This window comes from Corythoichthys intestinalis, chromosome 1 (genome assembly GCF_030265065.1).
Source record: "Corythoichthys intestinalis isolate RoL2023-P3 chromosome 1, ASM3026506v1, whole genome shotgun sequence".
Taxonomy (NCBI): Eukaryota; Metazoa; Chordata; class Actinopteri; order Syngnathiformes; family Syngnathidae; genus Corythoichthys; species Corythoichthys intestinalis.
This window is the reverse complement of record NC_080395.1, coordinates 3,615,658-3,636,823: the sequence shown is the minus strand read 5'-3', so window position 1 is coordinate 3,636,823 and position 21,166 is coordinate 3,615,658. Positions and strand designations below refer to the sequence as shown.

Here is a 21,166-nt window from a genome sequence, read left to right as displayed (position 1 = left end):
AAAATAACACGACGGGGCTAAAAACAAATGTTAGGTGCTGGGAAAATATAACTAACCCGCTGAATCAGTGGGGGGCCTGAGCTTGTTTTGGGAGAGTGCGAGAAACCTGCTTCACAAAGATGCGATGTTGGAAATTGTAGCAGGGTTTTCAGTGCTCTCCTAGCAATGTCAGGATATTCAGGAATGAATTTAATCCAGAACTCCGGTAGAGCTGTTGTCTCAAATGTACGTTTGTTGGGTCTAAAACACCTTCAATTTAGCTGTTGACCCAGAGCGAGGTGACAAAGGCAGGACACAAGGAGGCAGGAGTCAGAAAGTAGACTTTTTTACCAACTGCAGTTTGGGGAGAGGTCTGAGATCGGGCAACGTGACTAAGAGCGTCTCATCCAAGTCTCTCTTAGAGCTCCCCGCGCTGCTGACTTTTATTGAAGGCTTGTTGCTGGGCAGAATATGGTTACAACACAGTTTCGATCGGGCAAGTTCCTTATTTTAGTCATTGATTAAATTAACAGTCACACTCATTGATTAAATTAACAGTCACACTCTTGAGCGAGCAAGATAACTTTATTTTGAACATACATTTGCACTTGAAGTAGCTTGGTGGAAAAGTACTGAGATGTTGTGTGATGAATCAACATATGTGTGTGTATCTATTTATCAGCAGAATGTGAGCAATTGCCGGTGATAAAAATGTAAGCACATGATTATGGGTTAAAACTGTATTCTTCATAATAGCTTGGAAGAGCGCGTATAATAGCTGTGGGAGAGCAAACTTGTATAACCCGCAGAGTATAATGGTCATACAATCAAGCATATCTTACAACGTTTAAGGTCGCCGTCATTTGCCATCTCTACAAGTTGATCCTCCTGTTGCACAGACATGCTCGAATCACTCGGTTTATTCACAAATGGGTCACGAATCCACTCCGTCGCAGTTCGTGGGTCTTTAGTGATTGGGAAGTAGCTTCATTTAGTAGTAGTTCATTTTCTTCGAGGTTGTAGGCTCATCTTCTGGCTCTTCAGGTGCCCTTTTCCCCGTAAAAAAAACTGTCAAAAGACGTCTGTTTTTCTGTCATTCTCGTATAGAGGCTAATTATTTCCAGAAACAAATGTGATGCGCCCGCGCCTACGTCATGCAATATTATCGAGGACAAGCGCACATAGATATACAAAACAAGATGTAGTGCTAACTGTCCAGTCAATGCATTTCTATGACGACCTCCTATCCTGTAGTTGTATATAGGGGTGGGAATTGATAAGATTTTTACAATTCCAATTCCATAATCGATATTGCTTAACGATTCGATTCTTTATTGATTCTAATTTGGACTAATGGACTGTATGAGGTTCTGGGTTCAATATGTTTTATGGTTATAGGGTGGTAGGTGGGTCCCACACTTTTTCCATATGGCATGGCTCCTGGGGTGTGGCCTCCCCTCTGCCTGGGCTGCCAGCCGCGGGAGTGGGTTGGGGGTTCGGGGCTCCGATCTTGAATCGCCCCGTGGCAGTTCCTGGGCGTTCTCCTGCCTCTGCCTTCCCCTCTCTTCTCTGGCTGGGCATCCGCCCTGCGCTCTGTCGCGGGTCGCTGGCTGGACGCCGGTGTATCAGCGGGGTGTCGCCTGCACCGGCGGGGGACCCTGCCTTGCCTGGGGCTTGGTGGGCCGCTGGGGGTCCCGTGGTGTGCCGTGCCAGTTGGGGGGCTGCGGCTCGTGGCCCGGGTGGGCGGACGGGGGTGGGGGTAGGCGTGGGGTTGGTGGTGCGTCCCCTCCGGCCATCCCTGAAGGCCGGTTGATGGGTGCGCGGATGGCCCGGGGGACCACCCTGGGTCCCGGGGGGGCGGGGGGGGGGACGATGGCTCCTCTGCTGGGCTGCGGGAGGAGGGATGGGCTGCGCTTGGCCCCCCACACCCCCGTGCGCCCTCCGTCCCCGGGCTGGCTGGGTGGGGGCCGTGGCCCTGGGTTGGCGCTTGCGCGGCTTCTCCGCCTGTCGCGCGCCCGGTGGGGCTTGCGTGCTGCTGGATGTGGTAGGGCATGCTCGGGTTGGGGGTGCCGGGATCGGCGATGCGGCGGCGTAGGGTTGGTCGCCAACGGGCTCACACTCATAAGAGATTCACACGATTACTGGGTTCTAGATCACAAAACTGATTTGTGTACAGTCTACCCCTTTCAATCACTTGGCTTATAGGCTTATAGACACCCCTATCCCCCTCTTTCACTGGCCAATAGGCCCCCACATGGTGTAAACCAGAAATACAGCTCGCTGACGATAGCACCAGCATATTAGTAACTAGTTTAGATGTTCAATGTATTTCTTGTTTTTGTTTGTGTATGTGTTTCTTTTCTTTCTTCTCTTGTATTTCTTTTCTTCTGTCCCCCCATAATCCCTTCCTGTTCGCTGCTTTGTCATGGTTAAGCATGGTTCATTCGCCTCGGGGTGTCAGTTAGAACACAAGGAGTGGAGTTGGTCTTTTCCACTTTTAATACAACTTGGCAACAGGCATAACTATGTAGAGGCAATGGCACTTGATATGAGAATCACTAAATGAGCAGGTGGGAGCAAGCGTGGAAAGATGTTGATGTATTTCCTGAATCCTTTCATTCATTCATTTTCTGAGCCGCTAATCCTCACGAGGGTCACGGGGGCGCTGGAGCCAATCCCAGCTAACTATGGGCAATATGCGGGGTACACCCTGAATCGGTTGCCAGCCAATCGCAGGGCACAAGGAGACGAACAACCATTCGTGCACACAGTCATACTTTAGGGACAATTTAGAGCGTTCGATCAGCTTACCACGAATGTTTTTGTGATGTGGAGGGAAAACGGAGTACCCCGAGAAAACCCACGCAGGCACAGGGTTAGCATGCAAACACCACACAGGAAGGCCGGAGCCCGGGATTGAACCCTTGATTTTTTGCATTTCGGTGGTTTTACGAGGTTTGATCCCCCCCATAAAAAAATAAAAATAAAAAATGGAGTCAGGGCGTTCCGGCAAGAAATTCTAGCCACTTTCACCCCAGATTATGAAGTCTATGCGCTAACATTTATCTTTTAAGAACGACATATCTTTCTATCAATGGTTCCATTTAAATCAAGTGAGCTGCTTCGATCTAGCGTATTTCAAAATCATGGTGTGAAACAGTCAGCAAAGGCTCAGGGTTGGTGCAAAATGTTCACAGGAAGTAAGTCAAGTGTCCTTGAGAGACGAAAGCAGGAAGGGAGGAGGTCCACCAAAAATTTGAAGTCTGCATTAAAAAATGAAAGTCGTCCAATCAGCAGCAATGTATTTTTTTGAAGGTTCCTCCCACGAAAAAGGTCTCAATTAGATCTTTACCACATTGTTATGTGCAACATATTCGTGGTGGATATAATGAGTTAAAAATCAAGTTTTATTGTATTGTATGGTGAACTAAGCCAACGAGATGCAGGGAGGCGTTTGTGCATGTGTGTATGTCCCAAGACGAGGGCGTCGCTGTACGTTATCTCCCGTCTACACGACTTCATCTCGAGCTTGCACTTCAAACGAGCAGAAGTGGGGGAGGAGGCGTGCGTTATGCTACCGAGGGAGATCTCGGATTCCAGCCCAAATGATGCCACATCAAATGGGCCTGATCAAAGTGTTTTGCTGTCTGTGACATCATCATTCAACCCCTCTCAACATTGTTCCATCGCATTGTTTGGGTCTTTTTTTGTGGGGGGGGATGGAGGTGGATGACACCGTCTGATGCGCACGCACACACAGTCAATTTGCAGGCGTTTTATGGGAGTTCACAGGTCAACTTGGATCAAGTGTAATGTAATCTGTGATGCAGCTGAGGGCTGAGATAGCAGCATAGGGCGGGGGGCGGATTTCATTAGCGACGCTTTGATCCTGCAGGCAGCCTATGTGTGTGTGTTTCAGTGGCTTATATCTTAGTGTTAATGTCTATGTATACATGTTTGAATATGTGTTCCGTATGTAAAGTACATGTGCACATATGTTCTAAGTGTACAGTGGGGCAAATAAGTATTTAGTCATCCGCTAGTTGTGCAAGTTCTCCCACTTGAAAATATTAGACAACAATGGTAAACCTCAACCATGAGAGACAGAATGTGGAAAAAAACAGAAAATTACATTGTTTGATTTTTAAAGAATTTATTTGCAAATCATGGTGGAAAATAAGTATTTAGTCAATACCAATAGTTCATCTCAATACTTTGTTACGTACCATTTGTTGGCATTAACGGTGGCCAAACGTTTTCTGTAACTCTTCACAAGCTTTTCACACACTGTTGCTGGTATTGTGGCCCATTCTTCCATGCAGATCTCCTCTAGAGCAGTGATGTTTTGGGGCTGTCGTTGGGCAACATGGACTTTCAACTCCCTCATCACCCCGTGGTGTCAAAATTATAACAAGAACGGAGGGGGGGGGGGCAAAAATCCCAGAACCAAACTGGGGGAGCTAGAGAATGACCTACAGAGAGCTGGGACCACAGTAACAAAGGCTACTATCAGTAACACAATGCGCCGCCAGGGACTCAAATCCTGCACAGCCAGACGTGTCCCCCTGCTGAAGAAAGTACACGTCCAGGTCCATCTGCGGTTCACTAGAGATCATTTGGATGATCCAGAAGAGGACTGGGAGAACGTGTTATGGTCAGATGAAACCAAAATAGAACTTTTTGGTAGAAACACAGGTCCTCGTGTTTGGAGGAAAAAGAATTCTGAATTGCACCATACCCACTGTGAAGCATGGGGGTGGAAACATCATGCTTTGGGTCTGTTTTTCTGCAAAGGGACCAGGACGACTGATTTGTGTAAAGGAAAGAATGAATGGGGCCACGTATCGAGAGATTTTGAGTGGAAATGTTCCATCAGCAAGGGCATTGAAGATGAGACGTGGCTGGGTCTTTCAGCATGACAATGATCCCAAACACACAGCCAGGGCAACAAAGGAGTGGCTTCGTAAGAAGCATTTCAAGGTCCTGGAGTGGCCTAGCCACTCTCCAGATCTGAACTCCATAGAAAATCCATGGAAGGAGTTAAAACTACTAACGACAGCCCCAAAACTTCACTGCTCTAGAGGAGATCTGCATGGAGGAATGGGCCAAAATACCAGCAACAGTGTGTGAAAAGCTTGTGAAGAGTTACAGAAAACGTTTGGCCTCCGTTATTGCCAACAAAGGGTACATATGTATTGAGATGAACTTTTGGTATTGACCAAACACTTATTTTCTACTATGATCTGCAAATAAATTCTATAAAAATCAAACAATGTGATTTTCTGTTTTTTTTTACCTCATTCTGTCTCTCATGGTTGAGGTTTACCCATGTTGACAATTACAGGCATCGCTAATATTTTCAAGTGGGAGAATTTGCAAAATTAGTGGTTGACTAAATACTTATTTGCCCCACTGTATGTTGATAATACTGGTGTACAAGAAAATGGCAAAGGAGGGGGCAGTTTTTCTGACATCAAAGCTCAGGTTTTAGTGCGAAAAACATGTCACGTAAAAAGTTTTTGAAAAAGTGATACATCGCGATGCTTTGTAGCCTAAAAAATTATTGATATATTTCCACTGTAGACTTCATAATCTATTGACAGGACACGGTGCGCAGGGTCGATAAATAGGGGGCCTGCATTGTTGGCGAGCCAGTCAAAGCTGACCGAGTGGAATCACAGACAAAGAGCTTTTTTTGTTGAAAATTCTTGTGAATAAATGCTTAAATCCCCAAATTCTTTATTCTGTAGATATAAACGTTTAAAAAAAAAAAAGCGTTTATTTTACATAAATATGTATTTACATCTCGGACGCAGGTACTTAGTTTATCCACTTGCCTGATCTGATCAGGTTTAATTGATAAATACAATTGTGTGTCGTCAGCATAAGAGTGAAAATTAATGCTATGTTTTCTGATGATATTGCCTAAAGGCAGCCTATACAGTGCAAACAAGATGGGCACGAGGACCGACCCAAGTGGTACACCATAACTGACTCTGGAATACGGTGATGATTGCTGAGTTACATTGACAAATTGGCACCTATTAGATAAATAGTAGCTCTGCTGTACTTCCCCCTAACAAGTGAGAGTCTACATTCCACTTAGCAAACCAGTTTCTCCTCCAATCAGATAGAGGACTAGCAGTTAAAAGAATCGGAATAAAGCCTGTAAATTGGGGACTAACCAGTCCAAAACCTGGTTGAAAATGACACTGGATTTGGTCAGCCTCCAAAAATAACGCTCTGCGTTCCCTAACCTTCACCGAACCTCTTAGACTGGCTCACCGAACCCCTGGGGTTTGATCGAACCCAGGTTAAGAACCACTCCACTAGAGGGAAGTGTATCCTTCCATACTTTTGGACTTTTTGGGTAGTTATTTTGAAATTTTATTGGGTTAAAATCGACTTTCGCGGAAATTCGGGTTACGTTGCCAGCATAGGAACGGAACTCGTTCGTAACCCGGGACTACTTGTATCGGAAAATAAATGACGTTTTTTGGCCACGAGGCGGGGCGGCATGGGGGGGGGGGGGTTCAAACAGACGCCGGATGTTCACCTCGTGGGGCCCATTTACACTTATTGCACCCGGGGCCTATTTATTTTTGTTCCGCCACTGGTTTTGTGTACATTTTTGTGTTATTTGTGCATGTGTTTGTTGGTGATATTGGGCCATGTGTGTGCGTTACATAAATGTGTGTGTGTTAAATGTTCACGGAGGTGTGTCAGGCCCAGATCTAGGTTTACCCACCTGAGTGGGCACTAAGAAATCTTGAGGGGGCACCCCCAATGCAGGCTTTTTTTTACCCTCTGCATTTCTTTAATTTTTCTTAAATTTAGTCGAATAATTTTCTCCATCTTGTTCTGAGTGTTAACGGCTGGTTAACAGATTAATGCATCAGATTCTTCCACTTACTTTAAGTAAATATTACTATTGCTACGGTATTTGTTCTTATTAAGGCCATACAACTACAAGTTGGTCATTTTTCACCTAAATCAAGAGAAAAATGCTTTAAAATAATGTTTTGAACAATATCTATTCTTGAATTTAAAAACATTTCTGACAAGTTTTTAAGCTTATTTTCAGCTAGCTTTTTCTTATTTCAAGAAATCTAAATGAGTAAATTTAATTGAAGCACTCGCAGATAATTTCACTTATTTCTAGTATATTTACACTGAAAACAAGGGAAGCTTTTCTTTTTTTTTTTTTTTGGTTTGGGTTTTGCAGTGCATATGTAATGGTTTCATTGGTACACTGTTTGATTAAACCTTTGTTTTTAAAAACTACTTAAGAAACATTTTGAAAACTTCCAGAATAAGTGTCTGGATTTTATAAGCAAATTTAAATTGCAATATTTAAACGCAGAGGTAGGTAGAGCAGCCAACATTTTTACTCAACTAAGAGTAGTGTTACTTCAAACTAATATTACTCAAGTAAAAGTAGTCATCCAAAAAATATACTCAAGTACAAATAAAAAAGTATGCAGTGAAAAGAATACTCAATTAAGAGTGACATTTTGAGTAGCTGCTTATTTTTTTTTTTTACAATGGTATATGAACCGTTGTTATAATGATACTGGACAATAACACATTACATAACCGCATAAAGCCAAAGAAATACAATAAAAATGTATTCCAATGAGAGAAAAAAAAACATAAACGAGGCATTCTTCGTCCAAAGAGCATGAGTGCCCTCTGGTGGAAAAAAATAGTTCCTCGTTTGAATAGTGAAGAGTTTCTTCCATATTACTATTTAGAAATTAAAAGGAGCATATATCCGGTTATCCTTGGTCAATCAATGCCAAATAAAAACTGGTATAGAGGTTGAAATCCGCACTTTTGAGTCCTGTTGAGAGCAGCGCTCAATATAAAATACTTCATTTTTTTACGGGACTAAAGACCACATGATTGAGCAGGCTGGCGTGAAGCTAGGACGGCAAGCTTGCGTCTGATTTGTATAATGGAGTCATGTGATTATTTTTGCGACGTCTCATTGGTGAAATCGGTAGAGCTACTTGGTACTACTACAGCTTTTACAGCGACTCTGCATCGCTGGCAAAAACACTTTTTTATGTTCTGTCGGGAGGAAAACGGCTGCCCACCCAATAATATGGTATTGGTAGAGATATTGTGATATCTTTTTACTTTCTTTGACCGAATATTTAGTGTAACGACCCCACAGTATTATTGCTGTTCTATCAGCTTCCTACCGTCAGCGAACGCCTCTGGTACGGATGGGTGTGTGTGGTTGGATGAGTAGGAGTGGGTGGGGCGAGCGGAGGTAGGTGCCTGGAGGAGAGAGAGGAAGCGCGCGGATAACAAACGAGGTTGGAAAAACAGCTTGTTTAGGTGATTGCTTGTTCGGCGTTGTTGCGGCCAACAGTAACCGTTAATCCTGCTGTAAAAAAGTAGCTGAGACCAACTCTCCGTGCGTTCTCTATATCCAGTGCGACGCTACAATAGATATTCCCGACATTTTGATTGGGTGGGCACGACTCACGTCTGGGTGGGCCGTGCCCACCTCGGCCCACCCATACATCCGGCCCCGAGGTGTGTTATTTGGACGTTATATACGAGTTGGGGTGTGTTAGTTTGAGTTAACTGTGTCTAACCCACCCACTTTAAATGGATTGGATGTCTAGCTCCATCAATGGCAGACAATGAAAACAATATTCAGTTTTACACATTTTTTTTTACGTAGAGCAGCTACTTCACATGATATTAACATGGCTCTGTTTGTGTGTTACCAGTGTTCCTATCCAGTGTGGGAGGACTTCAGTGCAAAGGCCACCAAGCTCCATTCACAGCTCAGGTCAGTTTACAGATCAAGTCGGAAAACTGTTGATTATGCCACTTTATCTCACTTTTGAATGGCTGTAAAAAGAAGCGGACTAGACATTAATGGAGTTAGTGATATAATTGCCTGATGACACTTAATGATATCGTGATTATGACGGTGTTATGACAGTGTTATGAACCCACTGTCAACTACAGTTTGATCAAATATGTTAAAATTTTCTATTAAGAGGCTCGAAAAATTGGATTTGAATAGTTTTAGATTAACGATAAAAACGATCACTGGTCTATCAGAAATGTTGACGATTAACAACTTTGGGGCCAATGACATTGACAGATGTTCAATCGTGTTCAGTCAAATTTTAATGAGTTTGTCACGAGAAGACGTCCGATATACAGTGCCTTGCAAAAGTATTCGGCCCCCTTGAATCTTGCAACCTTTCGCCACATTTCAGGCTTCAAACATAAAGATATGAAATTGAATTTTTTTGTCAAGAATCAACAACGAGTGGGACACAATCGTGAAGTGGAACAACATTTATTGGATAATTTCAACTTTTTTAACAAATAAAAAACTGAAATGTGCGGCATGCAATATTATTCGGCCCCTTTACTTTCAGTGCAGCAAACTCACTCCAGAAGTTCAGTGAGGATCTCTGAATGATCCAATGTTGTCCTAAATGACCAATGATGATAAATAGAATCCACCTGTGTGTAATCAAGTCTCCGTATAAATGCACCTGCTCTGTGATAGTCTCAGGGTTCTGTTTAAAGTGCAGAGAGCATTATGAAAACCAAGGAACACACCAGGCAGGTCCGAGATACTGTTGTGGAGAAGTTTAAAGCCGGATTTGGATACAAAAAGATTTCCTAAGCTTTAAACATCTCAAGGAGCACTGTGCAAGCCATCATATTGAAATGGAAGGAGCATCAGACCATTGCAAATCTACCAAGACCCGGCCGTCCTTCCAAACTTTCTTCTCAAACAAGGAGAAAACTGATCAGAGATGCAGCCAAGAGGCCCATGATCACTCTTGATGAACTGCAGAGATCTACAGCTGAGGTGGGAGAGTCTGTCCATAGGACAACAATCAGTCGTACACTGCACAAATCTGGCCTTTATGGAAGAGTGGCAAGAAGAAAGCCATTTCTCAAAGATATCCATAAAAAGTCTCGTTTAAAGTTTGCCACAAGCCACCAAATATGTGGAAGAAGGTGCTCTGGTCAGATGAAACCAAAATTGAACTTTTTGGCCACAATGCAAAACGATATGTTTGGCGTAAAAGCAACACAGCTCATCACCCTGAGCACACCATCCCCACTGTCAAACATGGTGGTGGCAGCATCATGGTTTGGGCCTGCTTTTCTTCAGCAGGGACAGGGAAGATGGTTCAAATTGACGGGAAGATGGATGCAGCCAAATACAGGAACATTCTGGAAGAAAACCTGTTGGTATCTGCACAAGACCTGAGACTGGGATGGAGATTTATCTTCCAACAGGACAATGATCCAAAACATAAAGCCAAATCTACAATAGAATGGTTCAAAAATAAACGTATCCAGGTGTTAGAATGGCCAAGTCAAAGTCCAGACCTGAACCCAATGGAGAATCTGTGGAAAGAGCTGAAGACTGCTGTTCACAAACACTCTCCATCCAACCTCACTGAGCTCCAGCTGTTTTGCAAGGAAGAATGGGCAAGAATGTCAGTCTCTCGATGTGCGAAACTGATAGAAACATACCCCAAGCAACTTGCAGCTGTAACTGGAGCAAAAGGTGGCGCTACAAAGTATTAACGCAAGGGGGCCGAATAATATTGCACGCCCCACTTTTCAGTTTTTTATTTGTTAAAAAAGTTTAATTTATACAATAGATTTTGTTGCACTTCACGATTGTGTCACACTAGTTGTTGATTCTTGACAAAAAATTAAAATTTTATATCTTTATGTTTGAAGCCTGAAATGTGGCGAAAGGTTGCAAGGTTCAAGGGGGCCGAATACTTTTGCAAGGCACTGTATCTGAACCGGGAGGGCTAGCCAAACCCTCCCACTTCAATGGCAGTCAATGGGTTCATTTGATTATCGATTAGTTGTTTATTATATATCATGATATATATATTTTCTAAATCAGGATAACGTTTCATTTGACAGTGGCGTCATAACACTGTCATAAGACCGTCATAACTATGACATGACACTGTCATGAGCATCAATGAGTGCTTATGACAGATGTCATTAAGTGTCATCCAACAAATGGCACCACTTTTATTGTCATTGTCGTAACTAGTGTCATGACAACTTGACATATATCATTTTTGATGCAAAATTCACCCTGCGTCCGTCTTGACAACTTGACAAACAAATTATGTCACTTTGATGCCAAGTTGACATCAGTTATGACAACGTGACAAAAGACAAGACAAAATGACCTGTTGTTAGCATGACATATCAGGCCAAGAAATCATGACAGAAAGTCATGACACTGTCATAAACTAATATGACGGTGTAATTCCATTTAATCACATCTGAATGAAAGATTTCCATTTGATTTGAACTCGGAAGAATCAGTCATGACACGGTCATAACCTGATTTGACTGTGTAATTACATATTTGTAAGTCAAATTGCATGACAATGACACCAAAAAGGGACATAATTTATCGAATTACACTTAATGACATCTGTCATGACAACCTGACATACAAGTTATGTCACTTTGATGCTAAGTTGACATCTGTTATAACAACAACAAAAGCCAAGACAAAATGACCTGTTGTCAGCATGACATAGCAGAACAAGAAATCATGACAGTCATGACACTGTCATAAACTGATGTGACGGTGTAATTACACTTCATGAAATTTTAAAGTAAGGTTCAAATGTTTCCACTTGATTGGAACTCAGAAAAATCAGTTATGACACCGTCATAACCTGGTGTAATTTCACATTGGTAAGTCACATTCCAATGACAGAAACGGTGTTCACTTTGCATCAAAAGTGACCAAATTCAAAGGACAAGTTCTCATGACAGTACCAGTTGTCATGACAATGACACCAAAACGACATAATTTATCGAATGACACTTAATGACATCTGTCATGACACTTGCATTACAAATTATGTTACCTTTGATGGCAAGTTGAAATCTGTCATGACAACTTGTCGTTAGCATGACTGTGAAATCATGACAGACAGTCATGACACTGTCATAAACTGATCTAATGGTGTAATTACACATTTACATGTCAAGTTGTAATAACAATGACACCAAAAGTGACATAATTCGCCGAATGACACCTAATGACATCTGTCATGACAAGTTTACATACAAATTATGTCACTTTTGTTGCTAAGATGACATCTGTCATGACAACTTGTCGTTAGCATGAAATAGCAGACCGTGACATTATGACGGACAGTCATGAGACTGTCATGAACTAATATGACGGTGTAATTCCACCTGATGACACCTTAATGAAAGATTTAACTTTGAACTCTGAGAAATCCGTTGTGACTTGGTCATAACTTGATTTGACAGTGTAATTACACATTAGTAAGTCAAGTTGTCATGACCAAAAGCGTGTCAATTTGCATAAAAAATGACACCACTTTTACGTCATGTCATGACAGAAATAATTTCAGGTTTGCAATAAGTGACATACGTCAAGTTGTCATGAGAATGACAACAAAAATGACATAATTCGCTGGATGACACTTAATGACATCTGTCGTAAGCATTCATTAATGCTCATGGCAGAGTCATGTCATAATTATGACGGTCTTATGACACTGTCAAATAAAGGTGTTGCCAAAATCAGTGGATGACATTTCATTACATCTGTTATGTCAACTTGACATACAAATTATGTCACTTTTTGCAAATTTGATGATGTATACAATATTTCTGCCATGACAACTTGACAAAGGCCATGACAAAATGACCTGTCGTAAGAATGACATAGCAGACCGTGACATCATGACAGACTGTCATGACACTGTCATAAACTGAATTTAGAGTGAAATGACACTTAATGGCATCTTAATGAAAAGTTCAAATATTTCCACTTGATTTGAAACCCTTACTCCTGGAAAACAGTCATAACACAGTTATAACCTGATTTGACGGTGTAATTACACATTTAAATGTCATAAAAGTGACCCAAAAATCGACGTAATTCACTGGATGAAACTTACTAACATATGTAATGACAACTTAACATACAAATTGTGTCACTTTTGATGCCAATTTGACACCTGTCATGACAACTTGTCATTAGCATGAAATAGCAGACCGTGACATTATGACAGACAGTCATGTCACTGTCATGAACTGATATAATGGTGTAATTACACATTTATACGTTAAGTTGTCATAACAATGACACCAAAAGTGACATAATTTGCCGAATGACACCTTATGACATCTGTCATGACAAGTTGACATACAAATTATGTCAGTTTTGAATCTTAGCTGACATCTGTCATGACAACTTGTCGTTAGCATGAATTAGCAGACCGTGACATCATGACAGACAGTCGTGACACTGTCATTAACTCATATGACGGTATAATTTCACTTAATGCCATCTTAATGAAGGGTTTAAATGTTTCCACGTGATTTGAACTCAGAGAATTCAGTCGTGACACTGTCATAACCAGTGTTGTTAATAACGGCGTTACAATATAACGGCGTTACTAACGGCGTTATTTTTTTCAGTAATGAGTAATCTAATTAATTACTTTTCTCATCTTGGCAACGCCGTTACCGTTACTGAGGCGGGAAAGGCGTGCGTTACTATGCGTTACTAAGTTGGTTGAATAAAAAAAAGTCTGAGAGAAACGGACTCACGTGGACGAGAGCAGAGCAGGAGTGGGGAAGACGCCGTTGCAACCGCGATGCTAGGTGGCTCCAATAATACCTGACTGCAGCCATAGCCGACAAACTACGCCCACATGACACGGTAGATATCATATTATAGAACTAGATGCAAATGATAGACACTGCTGCACTGCCAACATGTTTTAAGGACTACATGCGTTTGTAAACAGCCGCCATCTTAAAGCAGTAGACCTCTCAGGAAGGCCCTGATGTAGAGATCCTTCCTAGCGAACCTAAGTAATTTTTTAAAATCTAAAATGCTCCTAAATCGGCAAAATCTTAACTTAAATCTATCTTTAAATGATGAAACAGTTTTAAAACTTACACATGTTTAAAGTAGACAGAAGGGAACTAATGCAATAACGGGAGAAATTTTTAACAACTTTAACGATTGATTCACAACTTTAAATGACTTCCACACATAGCAAAGGTTACTAGCTAGTTATCGCAATACCCTTGTGTCTAGTTAAGTGGAGGGTAAAGAATTGGGCTAGGGCCAATTGTCCCCCAAACACTTTAAGCTTCACATTGTGTGACCTGTGTGTGTGTTTTTTTTTTTTGAGAAAGAAAAAAACATATCACTAGTTACTTTGCCAAGTAACTAATTACTCTTACATTCAGGTAACTGAGTTACTAACGCAATTACTTTTTGGGAGAAGTAATTTGTAACTGTAATTAATTACTTTTTTAAAGTAAAATTAACAACACTGGTCATAACTTTATTTCATGGGGTAGTTACATATTAGTATGTCAGTTTGTCATCACAGAAACAGTGTCAACTTTGCATCTAAAGTGACATATGTCAAGTTGTCATGACAACTGGCGTCATGACACTGACACCAAAAGTGACAAGGCATTCATGACTACTCATGACAATGTCATGTCATAATTATGACGTTCTTACGAAGTCTTACAAACCCACTGTCAAAGAAAATGCACTTCAACCTCATTTAATGTTCACTATCGTGTTAAAATATGAACATGTCTCTTTGCAGAACTACGGTTTTGGCAGCGGTGGCTTTCCTGGATGCTTTCCAGAAGGTGGCGGACATGGCGACCAACACTAGAGGTGCCACATTATTTTTACTGTGTGGATTTTGCAGTTTACATTTAGTACATACAGCGAGCATCCTTGATTCGTAATATAAAAGAAGACACGTCTCTGCATCTGAAACGACACGGCGGCCTAGGCCAATCACGCGCCTGCCCGGTTGCCGGGCAACAAGTGAAGTGAGGAAAAAAATAGCCTTGTTGCTGAGAGCGGAGCAGGAAAGACGTGCGAGAGGTCCCGTGTCGATTCACTCAGCTGTTTGGACACGGATGACACACACGTGTGAACGCCAACACGCATAGTACACACACGCAAGCTGGCCAGGGGAGTGTTTCTGTAGGTGCTGCTGTTTTGGTTCGCTAAGGGTGATTTCAATTTTTATATCTTTATTATTCTAAGCACATGTTTAAAAGAAATCCATTTAAGAATCTTTGATCGTGTTGCTTTATTTATTTTTTTTATTATGATTATTTTCTCCAGAATCTGTAGATGCGTTTCTCATATTTATTCATAATTTTAATTTCTTTTTTATTATTATTATTTTTAAAAATATTAGTGCACAGCCATTATCTGGAATAAAATGTACACATTTAAATTCATTTTTTAAAATTTTTACTATTTAAAAAAATATATATATATTTATTTATTTATATATTTAAATCATTTTTCATATTTTTTCCCCCTGATTTTATTTAGTTTCGTTTCAGTTCTAATTTCAGTTAAATATATGCATATCCTTTTTTAAAATGTATTTTTACATATTTTAAATTTTTTAAATTTAATTTTTACTGTTGTAAATATATTTGAATCTATATATTTTATGTATAAATGCAACCATAAATGTAACCACAAAATCAATTACATTAAAAATGACAAATAATAATAATTAAATTATGAATAAATATTTATTCATAATATATAAAAATGGAAATACACTTTGGTTATGTCTGAAAAGAAATAAATGTATTTTTTTAGTAGTTTTGATTAGGTTTTCAGTTATACTTTTTTAAAAAGATATATAAATGATGTACATTTATGTATATTATTTTTAAAGTTATTTTATTTTTTATTTTTCGAATTGAATTTTTAACATTGCATTTATATATTTGAATCTTTTTTTTAATGAATAAATATAACTACACATACATGAAATGGTAATCAAACAAAATTAACAACATTAAAAGAAAGCAAAATACATTTTTAATAAATATTTATTAATAATATATAAAAACATGTACACTTTTTTCGGTAGTTTTATTTTTGTTTCAGTTTTAATTTCAGTTATGTTTATGCATATCATTTTTTCAAATGTAATTTTAAAATCTAAATGTTTTGGATTTTTTAAAATTTAATTTTTAACATTATATTTATGTTTTAAATCTATATTTTTAATGAGTAAATAAATCCATAAATGAATAAAATGTTGCTAAAATAACATTAAAAATAACAATGAAATAAAAATAAAATAAATGAAAAAATAAATAAATAAAAATAACAATTTAAATTATTAATAAATATTTATTAAAAAATATAAAGAAACAGAAATCAGCTCTGGATATGTCCTCCAATTCTTTATTATTAATACTATAAAATTTATTCGTTCAGTCATATTTTTTTTTTCTATTTTATAGTATTTAACTCATTGCCTGCCATTGACAACAATAGATGTCCAATCAACTCAAACTGGGAGGAATGGCTGTGTATTTTCATGTTTTAGTGACATTGACAATACTGCCGATTAATGCTTCCGGACATAATGGATTGGACGTCTAGTGACGTCACTGCTTCCCAACAAGTTTTACTGTAAAGAAAGTGTTCAACGAATAATAAGTACTCTCCTTTGAAAAAGCAACAGTCACTTAAAAACTCGTAGCGCTGGAAGGACATTTCCCAGTGTCACAATCCCGCATTGTCCTGCGGGGTAACCGCACAAGACGTGCTCTGTTACACACACGCCAGCATACAGTACATCCAGGGCATTTAGTGAGTATGGGAAGGGGAAAGCTGAGCGAGTTGTTCTGCTCCGAGGACCAGTTGCGTTCACTGAGTTGAGAGGCTGCGTGACTGCACGCGTGTTGATCAACTTGTACCAATTCGGTGGAAACACGAGAGCATGTAGAAACGGAACCAACCCTTCAAATACTTTACTTTCACATCAACATTTTAGTACATTAATGACCATCAAAAAGGAAGAAATAACAAACAAATAGAACCCACGTAAACATAAAATGGTGGATTTATTTGGTAATGAAGAAAAAAAAAACACGTCCCTTCCTTCATGTCCAGAATTCATTGATGGAGATAGACATCCAATCCTGTAAAGGTACCTCGACAGAAATAAAATAAATTTAAACCATCTGGTGCGCACCAGATAGTGTGTGGTGCACGCTAAAAACTACCTGGTGTGCACCAGAAACAATCTGATGTGCATCAGCTAGTATGTGGTGGGCACTAGAAACTATCTGGTGCGCACCAGACAGTATGTTGTGTACACAAGAAACTATATGGTGTGCACTAGAAACCAGTGACGTACGGTAAGGTTCATGGTTGGTGAGGCACTGACTCCTTTAGTGTCAGATTTCCTAATATATAAACCAAAAAGGGTAGCTTATTCAATTGGCTACTGGTTATTTCATATCTCATCAGCATTCTTCACAAAACACGCGCACACGGTACATATTATCGATACGTAAAAGTAAGAAAATAACATGCATTTGCTCTACACCCTCAATGTGTTGGCCGTCGCAATTCTATAATTCATGCAACATAAATGAGAGTAAAGAGTGGTGTACAAAACCACAGAATTCAATTCTGACCTTTAGTGAAATATTCAGTTGTTTTCAAAACTTTTAATTCTGATAATTTAATCAATTTATTACAGATTTCTAAACAAAAAGTGTGAAAACAAAAACAAAGGATATTTTATTTAAGTCCAAAATTTAGTTTTTAAATATTCTATTGTATTTTTCTTAGTCTAAGCTTTTTTTTTTTTTTTTTTTTTTTTTTTTTTAAATTAGATTGAAATGAAAACTGTTTGTGGTCTTGCGCCTGTCCTTCACCACAAAAACCGCCGTTACTTTGGAAGGGCATAGGTTTGGTCTCAACATTCGTAGGGACGATATAACAACATAACCTGCATGTAGGTACACTTTTTGCGGGGGACGGGACATTAATAAGACCAAACAGATTGGATGAAGGGGGCAAAGGGCCACCTTTCTCATGTATATGAACCTAATTATTTAATAGGCAAAAATGATCAATGCAAAATAAATCCTTATCTACTGATAATAACTTTTACGTGCATTGGTTCAGATGTTCGATTCAAACCTTTGTTTTCAAAAAATACTAAAGAAACATTTTGAAAACTTCCTGAATAAATGTCTGGTTTTTAATAGCAAACATAAACATAATGAAAATAATTCACTTAATAATAGTAGGGTCAATTCTATCCTTACAACATATGGAACTATTGAAAGATCTAAATTCTCTATATCAGGGGTTTTCAACCCAGTCCTCAAGGCACACTGTGGGTCCTGGTTTTTGTTCCAGCCGATCCAGCAGAGACAGTTGAACCAATGAGGCTTCTGCTAAAACAAGCCACACCTGACTGCAATCAACTGATTGCACTTGTAAAACACCAGATTGGGGAAAAAGTGTTGTCATCTTGTTTGGTAAGAATGAAATCCTGCACCCACAGTGTGCCTTAGTGGAATAGGTTGGGAACCCCTGCTCTATATAACTGAACATTATATCAAGCAAAAAACGGTAAGGTTGCTTAAAAGTTGGTGGGGACAATTTTAGCTTCCTGAAAAGTTGGTAGTGTTATGTCCCTACCGTCCCTATGCAAACCTACGCCCTTTTTGTAAAAGTCCTCCTTATTTTCCTTTACTTTAAAAAAAAATCTCTCCGCCTCAATGGAGAGGATTGCTTCAATTAGATGGTTCTGTGTTCTATTTGACAAGCTAGAAAACACAGTGGATGTGTCCAAATATCTAGCTAACCTTTCATCTTTCTCAGCAAAACCATGTAATCGTTCTACATATATGCCACGTTTAGAAGAGCTTACACGCTCATCATTACCACGAAATGTTAACTCCTGTTTAGCTAGGATGCAGGTTGCATTAATGAGGTATTTCAAACTCTTTACCTTAGCTTTCTGGATGCTACCGTTGAGCTTCCGCTGTTCGTCAAAGCCAAATCGATCCTTGAGCTTCCAAAAGTTTTTAAAGCAATCAGGCTTTAAATGTGAGTGGTCGAGCTCTCATGTTTGCTAAGCCTTCGTGGTAGTTTTTTAATGTCACAATATCTCGTGTTAATCCAGACATTGGCACAAGTTGAGAAGAAAAGGCAGGGAAAGCAGCAAGGGCGATTTTTCGAAGGACAGCCACATAGCCAGTCTTTTCGGGTGTACCAGTCCGTTTGAAAAGCGCGAGTTATCTTCTGTCCCGTAGTTTGAAGCAAACCTTTTAGCTCCGGTGTTGTTAATCGCGTCCACTTTTGACGGAAAGTCCAGTTTCACGTACGCCCCCTTTCAGTGCGGCAGAGTACTATCTGCCGCAACCTGTGCCTTTTCACTGCGGTTTTATTTCCCATCAGCAAAACTAAATATGTCGCTAGCAAACATTAAACTTTAATGGTTAAAGACATTAGCCAGACTGTGGAAAATCAGGTCAAATAAACATATCTGGAAACATTATAATGGCGACATGCAGATGCACTGCAACCAGCACGCTCCAATTCCATGTATCAACCCAGTTTGTTATGGATTGCGCAATCAGAGGTGAGGCTTTACTCGTTGCTGCCGCACTTCTCGTTTCATTTCGTTATTTGAACAGGAAATGGGCAAATTCAGCGATTTTGACTGAAAAACTGTTTGAAATGAGTCATACATTAAGAGCAATGGACAAATATTAATATAAATTTGATGCTATAATTATTTTTTTGTCATGATGAGAGCCTCACCTGCCTCACATGACCGCACGTCACTGCTAGAAACCCTCTGGTGCGCACCAGAAACTATCTGGTGCACAACAGAAAAAATCTGTTGTGAAGCAGATAGTGTGCACGCTAGAAACTATATGGTGTGCACTAGAAACCCTCTGGTGCCCATCAGATACTATCTGTATTATGTGGTGCGAACTACAAACTATCTGATGCACACCAGATAGTGTGTCGTGCGCACTAGAAACTATCTGGTGCGCACAAAAAACAATCTGGGGTGCACCAGATAGCATGTGCTGCACACTTGAAACTATCTTGTGAGCACTAGAAACCCTCTGGTGCAGACCAGAAACTATTTGTAGTAGGTGGTGCGAACTAGAAACTATCTGGTGCGCACCAGATAATGTGTTGTATGCACTATAAACAATCTGGTGCGCACCAGATAGTTTATAGTTCGCACCACATCCTACCGATAGTTTCTGGTGTGCACCAGATTGTTTAAAGTACATACAACATACTATCTGATGCGCACCAGATAGTTTGTAGTTCGCACCACATACTACAGATAGTTTCTGGTGCGCACCAGAGGGGTTTCTATTGCTTAACGGAGGGTTTCTAGTGCTGGTGCGCACCAGATAATATGCTGTGCGCACTAGAAACTATCTGGTAATCACTAGAAACCCTCTCATGCGCACCAGATAGTATGTGGTGCACACTAGAAACTATCTGTTGCACACCAGATAGTATGTGGTGCACGCTAGAAACTATCTGGTGTACACCAGATAGTATGTGGTGCACGCTAGAAACTATCTGATGTGCAATAGAAACCCTTTGGTGCGCAGCAGAAACTATCTGTAGTATGTGGTGCAAACTATAAACTATCTGATGCACACCAGATAGTGTGTTGTGCGCACCAGAAACAATCTAGTGCACACCAGGTTGTATGTGGTGTGCACGAAAAACAATCGGGGGCGCTCCAGATAGTATGTGCTACACACTTGAAACTATCTGATGAGCACTAGAAACACTTTGGTGCGCACCAGAAACTATTTGTAGTATGTGGTGAAAACTATAAACTATCTGGTGTGCACCAGATAGTATGTTGTATCCACTAGAAACAATCTGGTGCACACCAGATAGTTTATAGTTTGCACCACATACTACAAATAGTTTCTGGTGCGCACCAGAAACTATCTGTAGTATGTGGTGCGAACTATAAACTATCTGGTGCGCACCAGATAGTATGTTGTATCCACTAGAAACAATCTGGTGCACACCAGATAAATTATAGTTCGCACCACATACTACAGATAGTTTAGTGCGCACCAGAGGGTTTCTATTGCTTACCAGATAGTATCTGGTAAGCACGCCAGATTATCTGGTGCGCACCAGAACTAGAAACCCTCTGATGCGCACCAGATAGTATATTGAGCACACTAGAAACGATCTGTTACGCACCAGATAGTATGTGGTGCACACTAGACACTATCTGGTGTGCACTAGAAACCAGCTGGTGCGCACCATATA

The 21,166-nt window shown here is 40.1% G+C and overlaps 1 protein-coding gene across 4 annotated transcripts in view; it reads left to right on the top strand.

Annotated features, from left to right (window-relative positions):
- mtss1lb (MTSS I-BAR domain containing 2b) overlaps window positions 1-21,166 on the top strand; it is a 107,000-nt gene that overhangs the window by 38,311 nt on the left and 47,523 nt on the right. For all 4 annotated transcript variants that reach the window (XM_057832689.1, XM_057832673.1, XM_057832698.1 and 1 more), the window contains exons 2-3: window positions 8,727-8,788; window positions 14,643-14,716. In XM_057832689.1, coding sequence (XP_057688672.1) covers window positions 8,727-8,788; window positions 14,643-14,716 — 136 coding nt within the window. The remainder of the gene's footprint in view (window positions 1-8,726; window positions 8,789-14,642; window positions 14,717-21,166) is intronic.